The 22,312-nt window shown below is 47.8% G+C and overlaps 1 protein-coding gene across 1 annotated transcript; it reads right to left on the bottom strand.

Moving 5' to 3' along the window:
* Positions 1 to 2,777: 2,777 nt before the first annotated feature.
* LOC119222881 (solute carrier family 12 member 3-like) lies at positions 2,778 to 13,060 on the bottom strand. The gene is made up of 28 exons (XM_037479854.2): positions 13,007 to 13,060; positions 11,544 to 11,656; positions 11,058 to 11,214; positions 10,798 to 10,926; positions 10,638 to 10,713; positions 10,103 to 10,198; positions 9,860 to 9,999; positions 9,355 to 9,465; positions 9,134 to 9,245; positions 8,909 to 9,033; positions 8,734 to 8,818; positions 8,083 to 8,240; positions 7,841 to 7,948; positions 7,409 to 7,532; positions 7,204 to 7,305; positions 6,969 to 7,124; positions 6,765 to 6,864; positions 6,535 to 6,646; positions 6,313 to 6,438; positions 6,000 to 6,106; positions 5,812 to 5,894; positions 5,626 to 5,694; positions 5,440 to 5,544; positions 5,242 to 5,353; positions 4,990 to 5,076; positions 4,721 to 4,856; positions 4,540 to 4,607; positions 2,778 to 4,073 (listed from the first exon to the last, which is right to left on the bottom strand). The coding sequence occupies exons 2-28, from the start codon at positions 11,642 to 11,644 to the stop codon at positions 3,935 to 3,937; spliced, it is 3,024 nt and encodes a 1,007-aa protein (XP_037335751.2). The 5' UTR covers positions 11,645 to 11,656; positions 13,007 to 13,060; the 3' UTR covers positions 2,778 to 3,934.
* Positions 13,061 to 22,312: the final 9,252 nt, after the last annotated feature.

Raw genomic sequence — 22,312 nt, forward strand, 5'->3', positions numbered from 1 at the left:
GGAACACGGACAGGTCAAGCAACACTTACATACTCAAGCGCGCAATGACCTCAAAATGAATATCCACACAGGGAATTGGTTAGCGGTCTTGAAACCACTTTTGTGGTCGTTTTTAATGGCTCCATGGTCACATGGTCTCACCGATGATACAAACGAAGGGCAGATTGACGAGCGTGCAGCTGTTGTCCCGCCAGAGGCCGTCGGCCGTCATGGAGACGCAGCGTTGGTCCGACCCGTTGTTGTCCGGCTGACCTTTCTGCCAGCCCCAAAACTGCTCCCCCGCACTCGCGTTGACCCCTACGCCCGAAAGGGACCACTTCCAGCCGTCGACGTCGTCGCGCAGGCCGATCCACGCGGGCCTCGTGGGATAAGACGCCATCAGGCTGTTTATCGTGGTGACGTTCTTTTCAGCAGATATGATGGCCAGGTCTTGGTAGTGGGCTCTGCAGTAGCTCAAGGCACCCAGCCAGTCATACTCCCCTTTAATGAGGATGAACCCAAAGGTGGAGGAGGCTGTTTGGTAAAAACAAGGTTCCACTCAGCACCATTCTCTCATTTTAGTGACGCTACACTTCACGTTGGTCTGAATCATCCGTGACGATCATAAATGAACCTGGTTGAATACCTATGAAATAATGAATTACAGCTTAATTTGGGGATTCGTGTTCTTCTGAAACTATTAGTTACATTTGTTTTTCTCAAATGTTCTAAATGTTCTGAGTTCTACATGTTCTAATGTTTTAAGGAAGCCAGCGCAGCACACGTATGGACACATATCGTCTTACCCGCCTGGAGAGGGAACAGCAACAGCATACAAACGCTCCCTTTGGATTAGAGACAAAAGTGAGAAAAACATGAGCATGAAAAAAAAGCACATGGCTCGACTTGTTTTTACCCCTTAAATGTACTTTAAGGGAGAGTACAAACCAAAGAAAAGTATGTTCTTCCATCCTCCATCCATGATGTTCTGCAGTGAGAAATAAATACAACAACAAAATGCACTTGTATTTATACTTGAGGTACTGAGGTACTGTACCGAAGGTACTGATTTACATGTTGCATTACTTCCCCTTTGGATACCTAAATGGCCAGTGACCACGAGTAAGGGGTTGTGTGTTTTTCTAAGTGCGCCTTTCATTTGGTGAGATACTTAGCGGAGTTTCCAGCATAGGGGATGTTTGCATGATCCCACGATGAGTGCGACTGCTCCGGAGTCTGTGCGAGGCGCAACGAGAGGTTTACACAAATGCACCGAGTCAAGCATGTCGCGCCTCGTATGAAGCTTCTAGTGTGTGTGTTTGTAGAGGAGATTTTTTTACATTTGGGTTTGCAGGAGAGCACTGCAGCATTTACATGAAGCTCGGACGGTGTTGTAGGAGAATCTTTCATCTGCACCTTGTGAGCTTTTCAGAAACTCGGGGTGTGACCTTGTTGGAATGGATGCGTTTCCTCCTGTCTGTAAGCACATGATAGCCTGGCTCACATTAAGGGAGGGAGGGGCTTTTTACCTACAACTTCTGGGTTTCCTACTGAAATTCCCCTTGTGCAGGTGTGTCTTCTGATTGGACAACACAAACCTGTCTTCAACGCTTCTCTTACACCAAGCTTTGTCAGATCTTCAACAGTCTTTCCCTTTTCAGCTGAATTGAGTCACTTGACTTCTGTCTCTGTACTTGTCTTGATTTCTGTAAACAACGAATGGTGTGAACGTTCATATGAAAGATGATGTAATGTTCACTCAAAGAGAAGTACAGTCTATTTGGTCCTTGTACCTGGATGTGTATTTGAGCATTAAACCAGGTGGAGGTCATCATGTACATGGACTCACCAGCCAGAGGAACGGTGCATCTTCACACGGGCCCAATGGAAGCAGCAGCTTCCCCAGGGCCAGCTGGCGTGATGGAGCAGGGACGCCCCCTGCTGGAAGGAGGCGCTCTGCGTGGGCCACAGGAGAGGCCTGCTCCAGCAGAGGGAGGTTTGGGGGAGACCGTTGTGGTGGAAGATTTTGCACAGACAATCGTAAAGTAAGAAACAAAAGCTCCGAGTCGAATATGTCTTTCTCCGTTTATTTACTTGCAAGGGAAGAAAGGTCACAACAGCTACATGCTCTGCAGACTGTCATGAACCTCCTTCCCCCCCAACAGAACGAGGCAGTTCTTATACCCGAGTTCAGTTATTGGTGGCGTCAACAGAAACCTTGACCACCTTGTTGAGTCTCTACAGCCAGGATACTGGGGACATCTAATCCATGTAAGACACGTCAGTTGGACTGGCCCTCCCAACACTTGAAAACAAATCTGGTTACACACATACGACCTACTTTGTTTAGTCTCTAGAGCTAGGACGCTGGGGACATTCATCAGTGTGGAACACTTCAGCTCTCATACCATGGCCTTTCCCTCTCAGCACTTGCAATGAATAAACTGGTTATACAAATGTATATATACCACTCTCATTCACTCTGGCTTTTGCCTGCTTGCTGATCCCTTCCTGCAGCATGTTTCCAGACAATTCTTTTTGTATGCGGTGTTCCTCCACCAATTGAAACATCTCGTTGGTGTAGTGGTTCAGTGGTTTTCCGTCACCGTTTTGTCTAAACTGTTGTCAGGGAGACTGGTTATTTTACGTTTGTTGGAGTTTAGATTCATAACTTTGTTTAAATTGAACTTGATTTAAACGTCTTGTACCACCTAGACTTCCTGGATGGTTGGTCATAATCGGTGTTCTGTTGTGTTTTCTGTCATTCACTTTAGGACACAAATAAATTATTGGCCACAGATTAAGTTTATTCAAAAGAGGTTTCATCAGTATCATACAAAGTGTTGAAATCTGGCTCAGTAAGTATATTGATGAAGTTATATTTATAGTTACCATCACCCAAGTTACATTTTTGTTACATCACTCACAGTTAAAATGCAATAAATGTTGTACATGATCTTTGTTCATATATTCACACACATGAGATATCGTGACAGTTCATTTTCTTCAGTTTCATTCCACCGGCCCTTTTCCCAGCAGCCTCGCTGATGTGTCATCACATCAGCACAGGTGTGTTTGATTGAAGGTGTGGTGGTCCCGTGGCCTTTGTGTTGTGCATGCCGGCCCGATTACACCTGTTCATCCTGCTATGAAAAGCCAACGCGGCTGCTGGGAAAAGGAGACATTTGCACCGTCTCACCAATGATTAGATATTTTAAGGGAAAACCGACACCATGAGTCACCAAAGAATCTTTGTACAATATCCTCACCGACTACTTCCTTTACAGCAGACATCCACTGGCAATCACGATTTGGGCAAATTATGAGTCATCATCTTGAATCATGAATGACAGATTTCTTTGTGCATTAAATCAAATGTGACATTGCATTGACGCATTAAAGTGCACATGTCATGGATATCTTTCATTGCAGCAACATTTCTGTGCACTAGATTAAAATGTTTCAAATAAAACTTTGTATATAATACTACAATATAGCAATCATTCTAATCTCTTTGCTTCATGAAGAAATTATCTTTAGAGGCTAATTTCTCAAAACAAGGACTAAGAACAGCCTCAATTTAAGGAAAAACGTGGGTTAGAGAAGCATCCCAAAAGCAGCTATTCCCGCAGGCAAGTGATACATGGCACAGTAAGTCCGCAGCTGGTCTCAGACTAGTTCAGGCCCGCGTTCAGAGGCCCTCTCTTGGGATGTGGCTGCTTCTCGTATCTCTGTACGCTTGTAGGCATCGACGGAGTCCTCCCCTCTTCCTGACTAAGAGGGGACATCCCGAAGATGATCTTCAGCGAGCGTCTGCATTGGCGTCGTCTTCACATATATATTAGATATAGAACTTTTAAACCCTTCCCTGGGACCTATTGCACAAATACATATTTTCTTCTCACTCTATAAGTTAGTGGGGCTCGATCTAGTGTCCATCCATGTGAGTCCGGACTCATTGGCAGTAGAAGGTGAGCACGTTCTGCTGGTTTCCTCGTATCAGCACCACTGGGCAGTGGAGGCCGCAGGTCAGAGTGTCCATCCAGGCCATGTACAGAGCACTGGAGCAGTCTCTGTGCGGCACAGGAAGGCTCCTGGGAGACCAAAACAAAAAGAACATTTACATGGACGTGACCGTGAAAAAGCATATGAGGAAAGTCTAATGAGGCTGTGGTTTGCAGGGAACTAAAACGAGGGCTCAGTGCGTGTATTCATCTCCTGATGCTGATAGAGGGTTGTGTAGATATTTTCCCAAATGGATACTATTTATGAATGAATGAAAAGACTAAACCCAGACAGAATGCAATGAGGAACCATGGCAACCCCAAAGCTGGGCTCCTTTGAGAAAACGCACGCCTCTTAAAAGTTATTCAATAAAAATAAAAGTGGCAAATCTTGAGAATTTAAAACAGGAAACTGATTTCATCATTTGAGCACTGAATTTTCTTGCCTTATAACACTAAATATATATTAGTATATATATTTGTTTGGAGGTTCTTTTGTATGATTTTGAAACATTTGGATGTTTTATATGACGGATTTTGTTCCCTGTGTACTCACACGAGGACGAGGGCAGCATGCTGAGAGTTCCTCCGGATGATTTCATTCAGCCTCACCTTATTCTCGGACTGTAAAGGGGGGGGGAGCCGATAAGCATGAATTTAACCCTTCATTGCCTCTAATTAACACGGGAATAAGGACCAGCGACAGTATTTTGGTTGACCGAAATGCACACACACACCTTTAATCTGAAGGCCTCAAACTCTTTCTCTGATATTTTCCACGGGGTGCTTTGCTTCGTCCCGCTGACTGAGTCGCCTTCCTGCTCTTCTCTGTGCAGCCTGAAGGGGGCGACACTGTCCACGAACCTTCGGAGGCTGAAGAGCCGGCGGAAGCAGAGGGTCAGAAGTCAATGTGGGGAAATTACAAAACGACAGCAGAAGGTTTGTTTGTGAGCTGAGCGATCCGCAAGAGTCCCCTTCAGAAGAAACACTGTTTTTCGGGACCTACTTTTTGGTGTTGGGAGACCTCTCGCTGTCCGTTATGACCGTGACGTTGCTGCAATCCAAGCGAAACTTCTTCAGCAGAGCGATCATGCTGGAAAGAAACAACAATCACAGCCTCGGCAGAATCTCTTTCTACGAACGCACTTTACTAAATGTAAATTACTATTGTTATCGATTTAGCTCAGGGACAGGACCAAGACCTTTTCGGTGTGAATTATTGTTATTTCTTATTCATTCGACGAGATGAAACCCCCACTTTTTGCGGCCTTCCTCCATGTTCTGTTCGTCTCCCACGATGAAGACACGGATCTTACTGCGGTGCCAGCGCTTCCTCCTCGTGAGCAGGTACGGAACCAGCAGAGTCAGACCTTGAAACGAAAAGAAGAGGAGGGAGAACTATTTCAATACCGCGCCGTCGCGTCGGTGATCGCACATGCGCGGGATCGGATCTGACCTCCGTCGTCGGCTATCCAGTAGACGTCAATGGTCTTCTTGCCCTGGTCGTTCTGAAACACCGTCTTGTTCTGAGCCTCGTCGCCTCCGTCAGAGAGGTCGTCGGCTGGAGTGGCAGAGGAGTGAGGCGTAAGCAGTAGTACAAAAAAAGCCTGCTGTAATGTGTAGAGTGATACAGTATGCTGACCCGATTCCGTCTCCGGAGATTTCTGTTCCTCATTTTCAGCAGATTCATCGAGCTCAAAGGCGTGGTTCACTGGAGGAGAGGCGGAACATTCTTCTTCATTTGACCATTGTTCAAATACGTTAAGGTGTAGGAAACCATGGAGATACAATTAACATGAAAGGTACGGTAAAGGACTGAATTTAAAACCTTCAGAATCCAACTGCTCAGAGACATCCAGCCCGTCCATCATCCTCAGGATGCACAGGCAGTAGTTGGCGTCAAAGGTATCGCTGGAGAAAAAAGGAAGTTGAGTTATGAAATAGAAACCTGGATGCAATTAAGCAAGTATTGTTCCTGCTCCTAGAGACACTGGATCTTAGCTTAGCAACACTTACTATATGGTGTTAATATAATCTTCAATGCTTTCAGGTGAACTCTCCCTCCAGTTTGTCTTGAAGCCCAGAACCAGAGTGTTGGGCTTCAGCTTGCCAAGACCAGAAGCCTGGAAAATGAGAGTAAAATGTTTAAAAGAATGCAAATTTGGAGGTATTCCTACAAGAATTGGTCATAATACTTTGCACTCAATAGATGGCGTGTCCTCATAAACAAAGGAGAAGAAAAGGAGTGAAGTAACAACATCTGGATCAGAGGTTATGGTCGGATAATTGTGCCCTCTGCCCCGATTTTAAACTCATGCAGATGTTTCACCTGCAGCAGGTGTCGAGCTCCCTCTCGGATGCTGTCGGCAGTGAACGGGCTGTAAAAGGAGCGCACCTTCCTCTTGTTCATCCACTTCACCAACATGTCTGTGGCGTCATGCGGCCTGTCCTGCTCCTACAGGAGTCGGATATTCAACAATGGACGTGTATCATCTCTCTCATTTTCTTTTTTTGCGAGAAACTATACCAGTCGAGGTGGAGAAGGACTGACCATGATGATGTCTCCACAGATCATGAGGCTTATGTGTTTGGTGAAGGAGCCGACAAAGTCAACCAGAGCCGGCCGCTGGTTCGGGGGCCCGGTCATGACGAGGCACTGTGGTCTGATGGAACACACATGGGACTCAGAAATAGATTCATACAAACACACACACACACACAGATAGACCAACAGAAGACACTATGCCAGCGCGTGACTGGAGAAAACACAACGTCACCCACCTAAAGTTCTTGACGTGATCCTCGACACCAGACAACCAGACTGAATAGGACAGAGCCATGTTGTATGTACCCGCCTGCACCGACGATCCCCAGTTCACCGCTGTGAACGCACACACACACACACACACACACACACGAGTCAGGTGTCAGAAGAAGAAGCGGGGCGTTGCCTTTTGGGGCCGGCCGGGTCCGTTCGGCACTCACTGGGCTTTTTGAAGTTGACATAGCCGAAGAGCAAGAAGATGATGGTGAAGGTGATGAGAGCCGCCCACCAGGTGAACAGGAACATCAGCACCACGGAGATCACGGCTCCGAACAGAGCCGTCCATTTGCTGTAGTAGTGAAACGCCGGCCTCCAACCTGAAGGGGGGGAATTGAGACTAATTGAGACCAGATAAAGTAGGACACCCCAGAAGGTCATGACCAACAGGTTACCCACCGGGGGAGTTGGTGGTGGAGGCGTAAAAGCAGCTGAAGTTGATGAGGCTGTAGGAGCACAGGAAGAAGTTGGAGATCAAGGCAGCGATGGTGTTCAGCTCAGCTGTAACCACGAAGGAGAGAGTGGTGGGAAAAAAAAAATACATTGTAGGCTTATTCAAACAAATGTGTGAATTAATAAAACAACAATGCTACATCACACCTACCGATGAGAATGAAGGCCACCGCAATGACGTAGCAGAGCAAATAAGCTCGCAGGGGCTCATCATTTTTGCCGTAACCTTTTGCAAAGAATCCAATGTATGGGTAGATGTTGTCTCTGCATAAACACTGGCAAGGACGCAGAAGCTCATTAATGCGGGCACGGGGTTACCTTAGCCTGCATATAAACATTTGTTAGCGTAGATATGAAGCAATTAAAAGAACAATTGTTCTAACCTTGATCACTTCTACAGCTTTTAAGTTACAGCTTCATAAATATGACTTTCTAATGTCTCTTCGTATCCACAGATTTGACTCTGCATTAAAAACATATTAACTACGAACATTCTTATCAAAGCTAATCTTTCCACTACAGAATTGTAGATTTTTGTACAAAGAAGCACAATTTGGAAAAAAACAGGGTCTTGGGTTCACACCTGAAAGACTTTAGGGGCAGAGACGAGGAAGCCGAGGGCGGACGACAGGCTGGCAGCGAAGACACCAGCAGTGATGAGGTAATAGAACCCTGAAAGTTGGCCCAGTACCTAGTCGGAAAAGTCACCATCGCAGTATTAACATGATCATATTTCTTATTAACAGAGCATGAAAACGTTCCTATGTTACAAAATAAGTAAGCTGCGTCTATATTTCTATTCTATAACTTGGGATTGAATGATACCTTCGTATTGGTGTTCAGACCATATTGACAGTTTTCTAACTGAATGCAGTTTGTGAAGTTCCAGCCGTGGGCACAGCCCAGACCCACACAGCCGTCGGTGTTGTTGTCCGTCATCATGTCACTGATATTACCGGAGGCGTCCCTCAGCACACATGCTCCTGGGAAGGAATGAAGGTGTCAACATTACAGTCCTGACGGAAAACTGGACACCTTTACTGTTTTGTTTCTGGAAATTTTTGAACTCCAAGGATTACATGTTTCTCTTTCATATTTCGCATCACTATTTGTAGACCACACGCTAAAAGAGAAAGGGCTGTTTACTGCCACTGCTTTATTAACACATTCAGCGATAGCATCTAATATAAACAGTGCATAAAGGATGTTTTAGGGATATTATTGGCTTTGATTGGCCATTGTGACTACATATTGGCGGCATTGTAAGTTAAGAAAAGGTTTGAAGGGTGCAATGTCATAAAGTGTTTGTGGCAAAGAGTCTGCGATATCTTTGCTTTTAAGCCCATTTTTTGAATCTTCTCCTCTTTCTCCTCCCAAACGATCAAACACCCTGAATAATCCCTACCAGTCCAGAAAATTACATAAAATGAGACATACAAACTCAAAACAAAAGCTTGCTGAATAGTAGTAGCTTACCGACGGTCACAGGGATAATTATGTAGCTGACTGTAGTCCAGAAAATGGCCATGAGGGTCCCTTTGGGGATGGCGGTAGCAGGGTCCTGCAAAAGGAAACAACACACAGGTTCAACATCTGTGTGTTCCTTGTTGGCGGCCGCTATGTAAAAAGCATCTATTCTTTCGCTTTATACTTTGAGGTCTCCGGAGATGTTGGCCCCAGACAGAATGCCGATGGCCGAAGGGAAGAAAATGGCAAACATCTGGAAAAAGTTACTCCCTCTCCAGTCTGGTGTTAGGTTTGCCACAAAGATATCACCTGGTGACAAGTCCAAAAAACAGTAAGTATATATTCTTTAAAAATTATGCTGAAATATTGTATTTCAAAAGGCAGTGTGTCCCAATAAGCCTGAACATACTACTGTATCCAAAGATGCCCTGGGCTTGTTTCTCTACTTTGGGGGGTATGACTGTGCCCACAATGTAGTTGGCAAACGAAACCAAGAGAGTCATGAAGAATAGATACTGGGCCTGAGAGAGAGAGAGAGAGAGAAAAAATAAGAGACGGAAAAAAATAACGAAAATAAACACATGACTAATAAGGTAGTGAATACAGTACGGTGTGTCGGTATGTGCTCACCTTGGACTCCCACTCCATCCCGGCCAATGAAACAAACAGAAGAACAGTCACCGTGATCACGCCCACAATACGGACATCATTGACTGCATCGACCATGACGACATTGAACTCCTAGATTTAAACGTCAAATTATTCATGTAAACACAAGAAACCAAATGTAAGATCTTCACATCACACTTAAATGTCATATTACGATACTCTTTTATTCATTTCGGACCATCAAATCCTAATGGCAGCCAAACTATGACCAGTGATCCAACTGCAGCCCGCTGGCCACATCTAAATGACCCTCTGTGAGTTAATCAAAATAAACTACCACATGATTTTAGCATACCTCTTAAAAATGGTACTGTATGTTCGTTGAAGTTCTTAGATTAAACACTGGATGTCGCTGCATATTTTAACGTCTGGCTTGACCAGGAGCCTATTGTCTCGTCAAGTAGCTCTATCCTTGGGCGTCAATGTAAAATTTGCCATCCCGCATACAATTTTGAGCCTTAATTACCTGCATCAAATCGCGGACCACCTCTGCGAAGCCCACTGTGTTAAGCGCACAAGCCAGGGCGTTGGCAAAGGAAAACACTGCCCCGATCGGACCACCAATCTCAGGGCCCAAAGAACGGGAGATCATGAAATACGCCCCCCCTGAAAAGGATGTTGAATCCCCCACAAAAAGGGAAAAATTGCTAAGCAACAAATTATTGTGTTGTGAAATGTGCACAGCTTTGAGACAAAGCAAGCGACTGACCTGAGATCACCTTCCCGTTGGTGGCGATGGCGGAGATGGAGAGGGCGGTTATTGAGGTCACCAATACGGACATTGCAACGATAACCCAGGTCAACACTGAGATGAGACAATAGTTAATCTTCAAAAACATCAAGTTTGGGGTTCAACAGGCATGTTTTTCCATCTTTTCCCGGCTTTACATGCACGCACCTTCTCAACTATATAAGCTTCAGATATCACATGACATGAATTTGCCTTTAGACAGTGAGTATGTGGGCTTTTATACTCGATTGTACCTTGTGATAGTATGGGCGGATTATGAGACAATGGAAACAAAACACCTCTCACAGAAGGGAGACTACTTAACGTAATGGTTTTACCCTACTTCGAAGATAAGACTCAACCTGGAAGGTGCACACACTATTCTCATTCAACATAATGCTTAAAGGTAAATCTATTAAAGTCATACGAGAGTGTCGCAATGAAGTGGTTCACCCACTGAACAGAGGAATTAAAGGGGGATAATGTATGGGGGGGGCGGTATGAATGAACTCACAAATGCCGGCCCGGGATGTGATCCAAGAGAGACGGAGGAATAGGATGACTCCCCAAATGTTCAGCATACAACGAATCTGTAACAAAAGTTCAATAAAAGCACCTCAGTAAAACATCGGTGAAATGCCGTGTGTCCTCCACCCAAACACAACTCTGCTCACCATGACTCCCGTCACCCAGCCAAACCTAATGGGTTCTTTCTCCTTAGCTTGTGAGCCTTCCTGTCCGACTTCTGGAGCACTCACAGCTCCTGACTCTGTATCGGGGACCTTTCCATCCTCCTCTGCCTGCTGAAAAAATACATTTTACACGATTAAAAGCCTTCTTAAATGGTCAATGGTTGGAAAGGGAAATACATTGACATCATTGCCCTGCTTGATTAAAGGGCGCAAGTTGCTGAGGTGCGAGGTGGAACGCTGACCCCGTATGAGTTGCGTAGAACCTCAAGAGATGGACGGCTCCTCATCTGACGGTTTGGCAGTGAAACGTCATAATGCTCCAGCTGCGGCACCAGGTCTATCGTGCTGTAGACGGAAGACCTCCGCAGCTCTGTCCTGGAGCCCTGATGCTCAGATGCACTGTTGAGTAGGAGATGTTGTGAATAAACAGCAAATATTGCAACAAATGTTTACAGTAATTTGCAAATTTCTTGGGCTGCAGTACCTTGAATGGCCACTAAATGCTGCTGGATACTGAGATTGTCACATAAAAATAACTTTGCAGGATTAAAAATATATTTGTTAACTTTGACTTTGTTCGTTTCATTCCAGTCACTCTTAAAAGACACACATGTCTTTAACTGTGTAACAAAGGAAACACCAGTTTTCCCGAAGGTGGACCCTAATTTGAGGAAATTAAATCAGATGTTGAAGAAGGGATAATGGTCTCGGCAGCAAAAATCACAAACCTTGAATCATTGTCCGAGACAACAATTGTTGGAGGAACTTGGAAATTTCCATTTCTGACTTCACTAGGGACCAACCCGAGTTTAGACGTGAGCTGGCCCATCGGCACGTCTCACTGCGAATGGGTGAATGGGGGGGGGATGAGAAAACAATAAGCCACATTACATTGCATGTCATTTAGCTGACGCTTTTATCAAAATCAATTTACAACAAGTGAATTTCAACTATAAAGATACAAACTCAGAGGGACAAGACACAAGAAAGTGCAATTTCATCAAATAAGCCCATTTACAAATTGCTATAGATGAGAGCCATTATAAGTTCAATTTAAGTGCTACACTATGTTAGTGTTTTTAGTCAAGTTGCAGTCTGAAGAGGTGTGTATTTAGTTTGCAGCAGACGATGTAAAGTCGCAAAGATCTTGCTAAGTGTTTTTTTCTCATAGAGGGAGGAACAAGCAGTTTGGCAGATGCAGAGCGCAGTGTGTGACTACACTGAGCTGGTTTTAATTCTGTCTTAATTGGACTAATGATTCGATCTGCTTTTGTTCCACCTGCATCCGTTGCTTAAAAACAAAAGAAAATCTTAAATTCTCCCCAATACCGCTGCTCGGTCACTCCCAGTGAGCTTTGAAGTACCACCCTCCGCCTGGCCTTTTGTTTAGCTGCGTCATGGACGGCGTGAGACTTTTCACTCGTTAAAGTGTATTTTCAAAATAAACTGCTGTTTGGTATATTAATTTTTTTTGCAACAAAACCGACTTAGCTGGCTTTGTTAATTAAAATAAGCCACTCTGTTATGTAGTTGGTAGGACACTAACAACACTTCGGTCTTGACTAACACTGACTTGAATTATATCAACTAAGGCGATTTATCTTAACTTTGCTCAGCTCCATGTCAATTAACACATGGTTTATTGAGTAATTTGTGTTATTTCAAATTGATTTAATAAAGTTACAATTCAACTGAATGAAAATAGAAATCAGCATGTATTCCGGTGATGCCAATTCAGACCGTGAAATGAACTTGTTTGTCTATTTACTGATTAAAAAGAAGTCTTGAATGCATGGCACTATGTCAGGGTCTTCTTTTCTTTGAGCTACTGAGGCCATTTATGAGGCACCTGCATGAGACATAGAGGCGATGTGCGTCTTTTGTTTTCCGCAAAGCAACTGCTCTTGAAAATAATTCAGAAGAAATATAGACTGTTAAAGATGTAGAAATATGATTTTTTAAATTAACCTATAATTAATGATGTGAGTAGGCATGGTGTTTCTTTTGATCTAAATACAATAATCATGGATGAGTCGGAAGTTAAGCAGTGAAAGAAAGGAAATCCACAGCAATAACCTGAAGTGTAACAAATCATAATACAAATTCTAGATATCACTAAGCCTTAAATGATACCAAAATATGACAACATTTAATCAGTATGCCATTTAGAATTTAAGTCTATTGTACTCACACGGGTTACTTCTATTTCAGATGAATGAGCTGTTGTCAATGGATGAAATGTTCCTTTTTTAACTTCACACACTGCGACACTTCATATTTATACCATCACAGAGAAGACCTCCCCTCCCATCTCCCCACTGCTTCCTCCCCTCCTATCATTCCACACACACACACACGCCTGAGTAGTGTGTACACAAAAAGATATGTAAGGATCACAGGTACTTGAACCGAAAAGCACAACTTGGAAACACAGAGGCAAGTAAAGTCCTTCATCCGTGTTCAGGCAGGGTCAAAGCCGGGATATCAGTCCAACAAGCAAACAAATCCAAAAAGGGGTACGCGAGTATCCTAGGTTGAGTAGTCAGGCAAACAGGGTCTGAACAGGCACATCAGGAACAAACTAGGAAAACACTGGCAAGCTTTGCAATAGCACATAAGACAATCTAGCATAGGGCATGTGTAAGTGTGGGGACCTAAAAAGTGAGGCACTAATGAGGGAATGGGCTGCAGGAGGGAAGGGCATGAGGACTAGGTGAAGAGAATGAAAGATGATCTTGTGTTGATGAGAGGTTCTGGAATAACAGTAGAGTTAATTGAACAAGCAGGCAGGATGAAAACTAATACGATGGAGAATTTGAGACAGAACCTTCCTCTCTGAGGACGGCTTTTGACGTCCGGATTAGCCTGGTGGAAGTCTGTGATCAGGGAGTGATCAAAAATGTTGTGAGCAGGAACCCATTTACGCTCCTTAGGACATTAACCTTCCCAGTCCACCAGGTATTGCAGTCCCTTACAGTAACAAGCAGGCAGGATGCAGGATGAAAACTAATAAAGTATGGAATTTGTGACAATATTATCCGCTAAGATGTTTTTTCTTAGCATTGCAACATCTCACTTTGTGGCAGAAACTCGTTTATTTGAAACACAGCATGACTCAGCTTCTAAAAACAAATTATGTTTGACCTGAAACTACTACTTAACTTTAGAGGACGGGAATAAGATTCCTATTTTGATGAACAGCTGAGCTTCATAAAGTATTATGAGAATTTCTTACTTTCTCCAACTTTAAACTAAATTATATTAAGGAGGCTATTTCATTTGAGGTTTTTCTTTGATAAAGGAATTATGTCAACTTGTTTCCCCTTTGGTCTGAGAAAGACCCGCTTGAAGGCTCAACACTAGACTAATTGGGGTGAGAAACTTCTTGCAGTGTGTCATGTTCCCCAGCTATTATTAAACCTATACTCTCCATGTTCACAATGCCATTGTGCCTTGGTCAAAGTCACTTGTTCCGCCCACACAGGTAGAGGAATCACTGAAGCAGGCATCTACGCAGAGTCTCGGGATATTAATCATTTTGCAAAGAGCGAAGACTCCACTTATAGTAATTACTGCGGGATGCTGGTGTGTTATGTCACCGGTTGTCATTTGCAAAACTTGATCAAACTCTTTGTGTATTTACAGGGAAGAGGCCATGGCGAAACTCAGGGTTACGCAACAGAGGGAAAAGGGAAACATTCTCTTGCACTGCCAAAGAAAGGTCGACGGATTGGTCCGTGTCTTCCTTGAACTCGGGGGCGTCCTTCATGGTGACATTGTTTGCAGTTCCGTTTGCAGGTAAGGTCGCTGTAGGGTTCAAGTGGGGGATGTATGAGGGTGTGATGACAAAGCAAATAGGCGCAATGATTATGGATGCAACCTTTCTGAGTAAAAGCCCGCCTTCCCACTTTTGCTCCCTACTGACACGGTACGACATCTTCTGTCTTTGGGACAAATGTTTAATCCTCTGAAATCTAGTAAAATAAAATGAACAAACGGTAACATATGATTGGAATACTCAGGTCAAGTTGCATTTATTCCAAGGCACCGTCCTCCTCCTCACTGCAGGAGTCAGATTTGAGGGCAGTGTGGACGGCATCACCGTGCAAGCACACAGCATTCCGCAGTGTGTGCGTTCACAGAGAGCAATGTCTTATTTTTATATTTCTGTTCGTGAGGCATAGTTTGGAAGACTGAGTCACCTGAAATTAACACATGAATGAAACAAACACTTTGAAAAAACATCAGATCTCAATGTGAAAGACGTTATCATGGATATATATACTGATATACTACACAGTTTAATGTCTAAGGAATGAAAGAATTTCACAGCCTACAGAATCCCAAGATCAAAGTGAAATTATGTTGTGCGCGGCTAGTGCATTGACCCCGTGCCTGTGTGCATGCTTGAGAACGTCATGACATCATCACGTCATGAATCATTAAAGGAGATACTTATTTTAATATAGTTATTAAGAGTTTCATTATATGTGTTTACATTTTTTAAGATGTGAGGGCTGGTACCTATTTTAAATAAAAGTTGCTATTTACTCTCCAATGGAACCTTTGTTACAGGTGAGCAGGTATTATTGTTGGTTCAGCATTCCTCCCTCTGCTCACTTTGGCTCCACCTGGCGGTATAAAGAAGAGCCTTGCTGATCCCAGCATTTGAAATAAGAGAATAGGGAGGATTTTTTTTATTTTTAATAAAATTGTCAAGGGACTTTTAAGTAAAGACCGGCATTAGGATTCAGAAATAATGAATAGTGCTGTTTCGGGTTATTTGTTTGCGCCTCGATTCAAATTTGATGTTGTAACTTTGCCACCAAAAAGTCAACGAGACGCTTAACGCAAAGTAATTTGACAACTACTCTGTGTCCTTGTAGACACTTGTGTGGTACTTTTTTTATGATGGTCAAAGCTTCTAAAAGAGGTCCTCTGCAGAGCCCCGGTAGCGTACGAAGGGGGAGATCTTCTCCTGGACACGCCAGCAGCCGCTGTGTAAACTCTCACACAAAATAATGTTTACCTCTTGACACTTAATCCAACCACTTGTGGCTTGTGTGACGAGGTCACCACAAGCCACAATGAGCCATCAGCCTTTCGCAGCCCTATTTATTTGTTCACAAACAGCTTATTGCCATCAGCGTTGTGCGTTGGTTACAGTTAGAACTGAACGTGTGTGCACGTCTGTTGGACATGGACATTGCTTGTTTTTTTGCCCGACAGGTTTAAAATCTTCGGATCAAGCTTCTTCACCCGTACGCTGCGGCTGAAGGTGGAGTTGCACGCCTCCCTTGGAAGGTGTTCCTGGCACGTCCAGCTGGGAAGGTGGAGAGATTATATCTCTGTTGTGTCCAGGAAAGGGACGTTTGGGGTCCCCTGCTTCAGGTGTTGCCCCGGCGACCCAACCCCGGATAAGCGGTTGAAGATGGATGGATGGATGGATGGAGGGCCTGTTCAGAAACATTGAGACACGAAAAGTCCAAATTCCCTGCAGCGTATTTCACCACCAAAAGCTGTGAGGAAAGGGGAGGAAATGTGACTTTTCAGCAAGTTAAAGCAACTGCAAAATAACCAAGAACAAAAAGCTTGTGTTTCAAGGTGATTTTGCATTCAGAACAGTAAGCAGCATATATATATATGACACTAATTTTTGTTATATTATTGTGGTGGCGGGCGTGGTTTCAGCTCGGCTGCAGGGGGGAGAGAGGGGGAGTGGCTCGGGGAACGGTGCCAGGTGAAAACAATAACAACCAGCTGGGGATAATTGTGTGTGTGTGCTCTCCCCTATTTGAGCAGTGAGACGGGGGCGAGAGAGAGGGAGAGACCGACCGAGCGAGCGGCGTGTCATCGCGAGCAGGAACAAAATACTGAAAACAATAAAACCTCAGTGCCTGTGTCCGGAGCCGTACCAACCCACACCGTACAGTGGCGCCCAACCTGGCAGAATGGCGGACGAGGCACAGCAGGCGATGCCGGCCCAACCAGCACTGGCACTGGGCCAGATGATCGGGGAGCTGGCGGCGATCCAGAGGGACCAGGCCGAGGCTAACCGGCAGTTCCTGGGGGCGCTCCAGGCCCAGGTGGGGAGGCAGGCCCAGGCGCTGGAGCTATTGGTGGCGCGGTCGGGACCCACGCTACCACCACCGGGCCCGACAGCACTGGCGAGCCACCGCATGACGGCGGAGGACGACGCCCAGGCCTTCCTGGAGGCCTTCGAGGCGACGGCGGAGGCATGCGGCTGGCCGGAGGAAGAGTGGCCGGTCAGGCTGGTGCCCCTCCTGACCGGTGAGGCGCAGACGGCGGCCATGGGGCTCCCCCCGGCGGCCCGGAGAGTCTATGCGGCCGTGCGGAAGGCCGTGGTCGACCGGCTGGGGCTGCTGCCCGAGGACCACCGGCGGCGATTCCGGGGGGCCAGGCTGGGGCCAGAGGACAGGCCGTTCGCCTACGGGCAGCGGCTCCGGGACGCCGCCGCCAGGTGGCTCCGGCCGACGGGGGTAGAAACGGCGGCGGAGGTCCTTGAAGCGGTGACACTGGAGCAGTTTGTGGGGGGGCTCCCGGCCCGGACGGCGGCGTTGGACCGATATCACCGGCCACCGACGCTGGAGGCAGCCACCACCCTGGCCGAGGACCACCTGGCGGTGCACCGTAGCGGGCAGGGCGGCCGGGAGGGCGCGCCGCCGGCGACGCAACCAGCAGCAGCGCCAACCGGAAGGAGCCCGCAGCGGACCGCGGGGCGGCCCACACCGGCCCCACGTCAAGCGCCGACAGCCGTGCACCGGGACCCCCCGACCGCAGCAAACCCTGGCACCCTTCCTGACCCACCGAGAGATTCTCATACGCCAGGGCAGGAGTGCTGGAAGTGCGGGCGGCCCGGCCATCTGCGGAGGGAGTGCCCGCTTATGGAGGTGGGGCAGGTGATCCGGGTCGCCGGCGCTCCATCACCCTCCCCCGGCCCGGGAGCGACGTACCGCGTTCCGGTAAGAATCCAGGGGGGTACACGCCAGGCGATGGTGGATTCGGGCTGCTCGCAGTCCATGATACATCAGAGCCTGGTTCGGCCAGGGGCATTGGTAGAAGCGTCGCGGGTGAAAATTAGGTGTGTGCACGGGGACATTCATGAGTATCCCATAGTGTCCGTCGAACTTAGGTTCAAGGGAAAAAAATATAGAATAAAGGTCGCGGTTAGCTCCCACCTGACGCACCCAGTAATTTTGGGAACGGATTGGGAGGGATTTAACACGCTAATGGGAGAGGCTGCGGGGGTGCGTTCACGACCGACAGGGACATGCGGTATCTGTGCTGTGCTCAGCGGTGACGCGAGGTCGTCCGACGCCGCCGGGGGAGAGGGGGAACCGGCGGAGCCTCCCGTGGAGACTCCGGTGGTTCCCGAGTTCCGCTCCATGGAAGATTTTCCACTCGAGCAGTCTCGTGACGACACTCTACGCTCAGCCTACGACCAAGTGATACGAGTTGATGGTCATTTGGTGCGCCCTGACGCAGCACAGTCATACCCGCACTTCTCATTGATTAGGGACAGACTGTATAGAGTGAGTCGTGACACTCGAACGGGGCAGGAAAACACCCAGTTGCTGGTGCCGAAAAGCCGCCGGGAAATGATTTTCCAGGCGGCTCACTATAATCCGATGGCGGGTCACATGGGATACGGGAAAACACTAGACCGGATAATGGCCCGATTTTATTGGCCGGGCATCCGGGCGGACGCGCGCCGCTGGTGTGCGTCCTGCCCGGAGTGTCAGTTAGTCAATGCACCAGCCATCCCGCGTGCCCCGCTGCGGCCTCTACCGTTGGTGGAGGTCCCGTTCGAGCGCATCGGCATGGATATAATCGGGCCATTCCACCGGAGCGCACGCGGATACCGCTTTGTGCTAGTCCTCATGGATTATGCAACCCGGTATCCGGAGGCAGTGCCATTGCGCAATATCTCTGCAAAGAGCGTTGCGCAAGCGCTGTTTCAGGTCATCTCCCGGGTTGGAATCCCGAAAGAGATTCTAACAGACCAGGGCACCTCGTTCATGTCGCGCACACTGGGAGAACTTTACGGGTTACTGGGCATTAAGTCCGTCCGCACCAGCGTTTACCATCCCCAGACTGACGGGTTGGTGGAGCGGATGAATAGGACGCTGAAGTCCATGATTCGTAAATTTATTAGCGACGATGAACGTAATTGGGATAAATGGCTTGACCCTCTGTTGTTTGCAGTCCGCGAGGTTCCCCAGGCCTCCACCGGGTTTTCCCCCTTTGAGCTTCTTTTTGGCAGATCACCAAGAGGGGTGCTGGACCTTATTAAAGAAAGCTGGGAGGAAGGTCCGAGCCCCGGGAAAAACGAGATCCAGTTCGTCCTGGACCTACGAGCAAAGCTCCACACACTGGGTAGGATGTCACGAGAGAATTTGCTCCAGGCCCAGGAACGACAACAGCGGCTGTACAACAGAGGAGCCAAGCTGCGAGAATTCACACCGGGAGAAAAGGTACTTATATTACTTCCTTCTTCCAACTCAAAACTCCTGGCTAAGTGGCAAGGGCCCTTCGAGGTCACACGCCGGGTGGGGGATGTTGACTATGAGGTGGTGCGGTCTGACAGGGGCGGGGCTACACAAATATACCACCTCAACCTCCTGAAACCCTGGAGGGAGGCGGAGTCTGTTTCTCTGATCTCCACAGTATCGGAAAGAGAGGACCTGGGGCCGGAGGTGCCAAAAGCGGTCAATCCCACCCCGCTCCCGTGTGAGGGTCATCTCTCTGAGGACCAGAGAGCAGACATTGCCCAGTTGCAGGAGCGGTTTGCTGATGTGTTCTCCCCCCTGCCAGGCCGCACCGACCTGATAGCACACCGAATCGAGACAACCCCGGGGGTGACGGTGAGGTCACGACCCTACAGACTACCCGAACACAAAAGAAAAGTGGTTCGGGAGGAATTAGCGGCTATGTTGGAGATGGGGGTAATAGAAGAGTCCAACAGCGCCTGGTGCAGCCCCATCGTTCTGGTGGCCAAGAAGGATGGGACTGTGCGGTTCTGCGTGGACTACCGCAAGGTAAATGACGTGTCACGATTCGACGCCTACCCAATGCCCCGGGTCGACGAACTCCTGGACCGGCTGGGCACTGCACGTTTTTTTACGACCCTGGATTTAACTAAGGGCTACTGGCAGATTCCCCTGTCGTCAGAGTCCAAAGAGAAAACAGCTTTCTCCACTCCGTATGGTTTGTACCAATTTACCATGCTTCCCTTCGGCTTGTTCGGTGCCCCGGCCACGTTCCAGCGCCTCATGGACAAGGTGCTGCGTCCGCACGCCGCATATGCAGCCGCATACCTGGATGACGTCATTATCCACAGCACCACCTGGGTGGAGCATGTGCGGCGGGTGGGCGCGGTGCTGGAGTCGCTGAGGCGGGCCGGGCTCACGGCAAACCCGGGGAAGTGTGCAGTTGGACGGAGGGAGGTACGGTATCTGGGGTACCACTTGGGGGGGGGGGCAGGTGCGTCCCCAGGTAGACAAGACAGCGGCAATTGCAGCCTGCCCGCGCCCCAAGACGAAAAAGGAGGTGAGGCGGTTTTTGGGGCTGGCAGGTTACTACAGGCGGTTCATCGCCGGGTTTGCGGACCTCACCAGCCCCTTGACCGACCTGACCCGGAAAGGTGCGTCAGATCCGGTCCAGTGGTCGGAGCAGTGCCAGCGGGCGTTTGAGAAGGTAAAACAGACTCTCTGTGGGGAGCCGCTCCTCCACACACCTAATTTTTCTCTCCCGTTTGTGCTGCAGACCGACGCGTCGGACAGAGGGCTGGGGGCCGTTTTGTCCCAGGAGGTCGAGGGGGTCGACCGCCCGGTGGTCTACATCAGCCGGAAACTGTCGGAGAGGGAGGCCAGGTACAGCACGGTGGAGAAGGAGTGCCTGGCCATCCGGTGGGCGGTGGGCTGCCTGCGCTACTACCTCCTGGGACGCTCATTCACCCTCTGTTCGGACCACGCCCCGCTCCAATGGCTCCACCGCATGAAGGATACTAACGCCCGGATCACTCGGTGGTATCTGGCCATGCAGCCGTTTAACTTCAAGGTGGTCCATAGGCCGGGGACGCAGATGGTCGTGGCGGACTTCCTCTCCCGCCCTCTGGAGGGAGGGGGGGGGGAGTAAGCTAGGCCGGACGGCTCCCCGGCCTAAGTCGGGCGGTGGGGGTATGTGGTGGCGGGCGTGGTTTCAGCTCGGCTGCAGGGGGGAGAGAGGGGGAGTGGCTCGGGGAACGGTGCCAGGTGAAAACAATAACAACCAGCTGGGGATAATTGTGTGTGTGTGCTCTCCCCTATTTGAGCAGTGAGACGGGGGCGAGAGAGAGGGAGAGACCGACCGAGCGAGCGGCGTGTCATCGCGAGCAGGAACAAAATACTGAAAACAATAAAACCTTTGAAGCCCACCACCCTGGTGTCAGTGCCTGTGTCCGGAGCCGTACCAACCCACACCGTACAATTATATATTTAAAACACATTTGCCATTTGAGCATCCCTTTATTTTAACCCTCCATCACCTCTATGCTGTTGACAATGTGGTAGGGCAGCCAGAACAGGGGAAAGGCACCGATGATCAGCAGGATGAGGCGGCTGCCCTGTGCTCTCCGCTGGAACTTGGCACTTTGCAGGCGGCAGAAGACGGAGGAGTAGCAGGTGTTGATGAGGGAGAACGGCACCACGCAGCCCATGATGGTCTCAAACAGGTACTGGAAGACCCAGTGGGCCACGCTGTTCCAGTGGTACGGTATGCAAAAGCTCAAAGTGAGGTTGTTTGGCAGCGTTTTGCTCAGGTTGCTTCGGTGCAGGAGCAAGGAACACAGAAAGAAAGTCAATGGGTCAGCAGATGTGCTGATTTCACATCTGTGACAAAATAGATATATAGGTATTAGAGAATGTGTTAGACAGACCTACAGGTAGTTTTCTGATTTATTTTCTAAAATTATGACAATTGATCACGCCGGTTGCGGGCGCCAGGGACGGGATGGCGATGCCCACCTGGCTGCTGACGGACATGGATGAGGGGGGGCGGCAGGTTGGAGGAGGGGATGCTTGACGGCATTGAGAGAGCGTCTGATGAATGTCAGGTCACGGTTTTGACAAAGCGGGCAGGAAACAGGATGTGTTGTATTCAGGTTAAAAAATATTTCCCAATGTTTTTTGTTTCCCGTCTGTTTCCAAAATGAGATGGAAGGTCATGAGACGGCTCTTTGTAGATAGTAGGGTTTAAAATTGTATGACTATAAGTTCTAAACTTTGCCTCCATTGATAAACCTAACCGTCAATTCACACATAAATACATTTGTACATTTACCAAAAGTTGTCCAACTTGTATAATCAATATAAATAGTTTGACCTATCTACCTTACACCTTTTTATGTGTGACTGAAAGACCTATTATTTTCACCTTCTTGTATTTTATGCAATTCTTTGGCCACTTTTTGCCCAATAAGTCCAAGAAGGAAGACAAA

The sequence above is a fragment of the Pungitius pungitius genome, chromosome 1 (assembly GCF_949316345.1).
Source record: "Pungitius pungitius chromosome 1, fPunPun2.1, whole genome shotgun sequence".
Classification (NCBI taxonomy): domain Eukaryota; kingdom Metazoa; phylum Chordata; class Actinopteri; order Perciformes; family Gasterosteidae; genus Pungitius; species Pungitius pungitius.